The 2,955-nt window shown below is 35.1% G+C and overlaps 1 protein-coding gene across 1 annotated transcript in view; it reads right to left on the reverse strand.

Moving 5' to 3' along the window:
* Positions 1-2,955, reverse strand: part of selenom (selenoprotein M) — a 4,800-nt gene extending 1,845 nt beyond the window's left edge. The window contains exons 1-3 of the mRNA XM_051895028.1: positions 2,704-2,955; positions 1,596-1,631; positions 1,430-1,464 (exon numbers count right to left, since the gene is read on the reverse strand). Coding sequence (XP_051750988.1) covers positions 1,430-1,464; positions 1,596-1,631; positions 2,704-2,802 — 170 coding nt within the window. The 5' untranslated portion in view covers positions 2,803-2,955. The remainder of the gene's footprint in view (positions 1-1,429; positions 1,465-1,595; positions 1,632-2,703) is intronic.

A 2,955-nucleotide genomic window follows, 5' to 3' on the forward strand; every position in this document is an offset into this window, starting at 1 on the left:
ATTCTGTAAAAACATGTATTGCGTGCCAGGTGAACAAAGGAATGACTGAAAGGTGAGGGATGTGGACACACCACTGGGTATCAGATGACAATGACCTGAACAACTGCAAGTTAATCTGTTTTAAATCTGTAACTCTGTAAAAGATTTGCAGAACAGACTTCTGTTCCTCCACAGAATGCACGGTAACCTGATCTGCTGTGGCCTGAAGATGCATGTTGTAGCTTGAGAAGTGAAGTGAGAGCTGCAGTAAAGACACTCAGAATATACTGTAGGTCTGGAGGGAACTGAAAAGTGAGAAGGGAACGGAAACAGTGCTAGACAAAAGATTGTAAAAAGATCACTATTCTAGGATGAAAGATGTTGTTTTCTAGGTTATATATATATATTCTAGGTTAAACATAAGTTACATTTACAACATTGTGGAGAATTAAACATGAATAGATGGATATAAAGATAAAATATGAAATTAAAAATGAATAAATATTATGTTTATTCATTAAGGAGGAACTTTTATTCTTTGTGATACAGTAAATTTCTTGTCACTACAGAAGACTAGAAATGACAATTCAAAATATGAAAGAATGAACGATCAATTTGTTACTTTGAAAAAACAAATCACTTTACAAATTGACAAATAAATAGAGATATTTAAATGATTTCATGTTTTAATATGTAGTTAAATGTATCATAATACAGAACATAAATCATTTTAAAAGCAACTTTTACATTGCAATAAAAAAGCATACACTAATTGCTTTATCCAATTGACAATTTGGTTTAAAATATGTGGAAGCAACCAATCAATGTCCCTGAATTAGAAGAAGCATTCCTGTTATGCAGATAGTAAAAATAACATATTATTTTCTTGTTATATATTACAACATTTTTAAATATGTCCATTTAATGGTCAAATTGTAATGTGTTTGAGGGGCTGTTTACATGACACTGTTTAAAAAAAAGAAAAAGAAAAAAGCATTTTGGCCATTAGTTTACAGTGTTTTAGGGGCCTGAAAATGCAAACTTTTGAAAACAAGTTTTAAAGTGCAAGTTTTTGAAAACGATACCGTTATTGTCTCAGTGTAAACTACAAAAATATGAATTTGTGAAAATGGTGACGTCATGCACATGCGTGTTACAAGTTCAGTCCACAGGCGTGTAGTGTTTTATTACAAAGTGACAAAGTACAAAGTGTTTCTTTACATCGCCATCTACTGGCCTGGCAGCAGAATACAGTGTTTTTAGTCGTTGTCATGGATCCATGTGAATGGGGATCATTTTGACAATGCTGACGTCTGTACATGAAAAACGCAAAGGAAAAACTTTTCCATTTTAAGTACAAATCTTTGTCGTGTAAACGTACCCTTATTTTATTGCCAATCTTGTGGCTCCATAACTGATTGACTGGTCATCTGATGACTAAAAAGGATACTAAAGAGGAATGTCCTGGGTCACAAAGGCCTTGACCTGTTATGAATTGAGAGGAGAAAGAAGAAAGTAATTCAGCATAACCAGGTGAGTTGATGTTAAGTTTTTAGTAATACTTTTATTATTTTGTCTACAGAACATATTATTTATGTCAATATCGCAGTACTTACCTCCCTCAGCCTATTCAGCTGTCATCCACCACACGTCTGCAGGTGAAAGTGGAGAAACAAGATATGAAGAAATTATTAATTAATTATTAATACAATTCTGGAAACTAAATGAGTTCCAAAAGTGCTGACATTTTGTACAAAAGCACTGGGACTTTTCACTGTCTGTGTTCATGATTTTAGTTTAGCAAATTTCACTCACGTACATGCAAATTTGATGCTTTGATGCTTTGGCTTACAAAGAAATCAAAAAGCTGAGTGAATTTTAGACACAATATTATCAAGAAAGTCAAAACAGAATTAAGCGTTGTGCATCTCTGAATAACACACAGTTGTGGTGTTTCATTCCCGAATGACTCAGAGGTTTTGAACAAAATAGTTGAGTGAATAATTCAATGACTCAAATAGATGATCACTTGTCGCCACCTACTGGTGTATGGTGTAATCTGCAGAGTCCCTACCACTAATACAAAAAAAATCCCTACCACTAATACAGACTTGAAAATCTGTCTGGAACACAAAATGAAGTCACAATGTTGGAGTGTATATCAGCATTCAGCCAATCAAATTCAAAGACCAGGAAGTTTGTATAATGTTTACTTGTTTTTCTAAGCATTTATTCTATTTTTGTTATTTTTAAAAAAGGTGATTCATTTGTTCTTCTTAAAGACTTTCCTCAGGTGACACCAACTTTTATTTTGACACGTAAATATTATACAGACTCATATTTTGACATTGAATTTGAACTAATGAATGCGGCAACAAAACAGTGCAGGTTTCATTTCGCTACACCAGCATCGTTCAGTAAAATAGTGTGCATTGACCCAGAAACAAACACGTCAGCTTATAAACATTAATGACTAAAAACCTTAACTCTTGTTCACCAGTAAGACATAACAGTTACATAGATTTCCTGAATGTCTCCCTTACTCTAGGGATTACACGTTCATGAAAAACATTGCGTAGAAACGTCGGAGCTTTGAGAAATTAAAACAAATGACTAGTTACACAAGCAGGTTAAGTGTCCTTAAGTGTTGTTTACAAGCCGAATATCTCTGAATTCATGCATCATCCGTCCTGAGATTGACGCTGAATGAAAAGCTTTCCTCACCTCCACTCTGGCCTTCGCAAGACCATTCAGTTTTTTCGTGTCCACTTCATATGATAAGATGACGGATGGCAGCAGAGCAGTGAAGATAAGCGTCCACATGATGCCGGAGACGATGATGATGCTCGCGATGAAGCTGCTGCTGTCTCTCTGCTCTCCACACTGACTCTGCCACGTCACGGTTCCTCATATTTCGCTCTTTCTCTTTTTTCCTGCTGTTTCTGAAGAGAACAGCTATCGCTATCTAGAGGCAGA

The sequence above is a fragment of the Ctenopharyngodon idella genome, chromosome 5, assembly GCF_019924925.1.
Source record: "Ctenopharyngodon idella isolate HZGC_01 chromosome 5, HZGC01, whole genome shotgun sequence".
In the NCBI taxonomy this organism is placed as follows: Eukaryota; Metazoa; Chordata; class Actinopteri; order Cypriniformes; family Xenocyprididae; genus Ctenopharyngodon; species Ctenopharyngodon idella.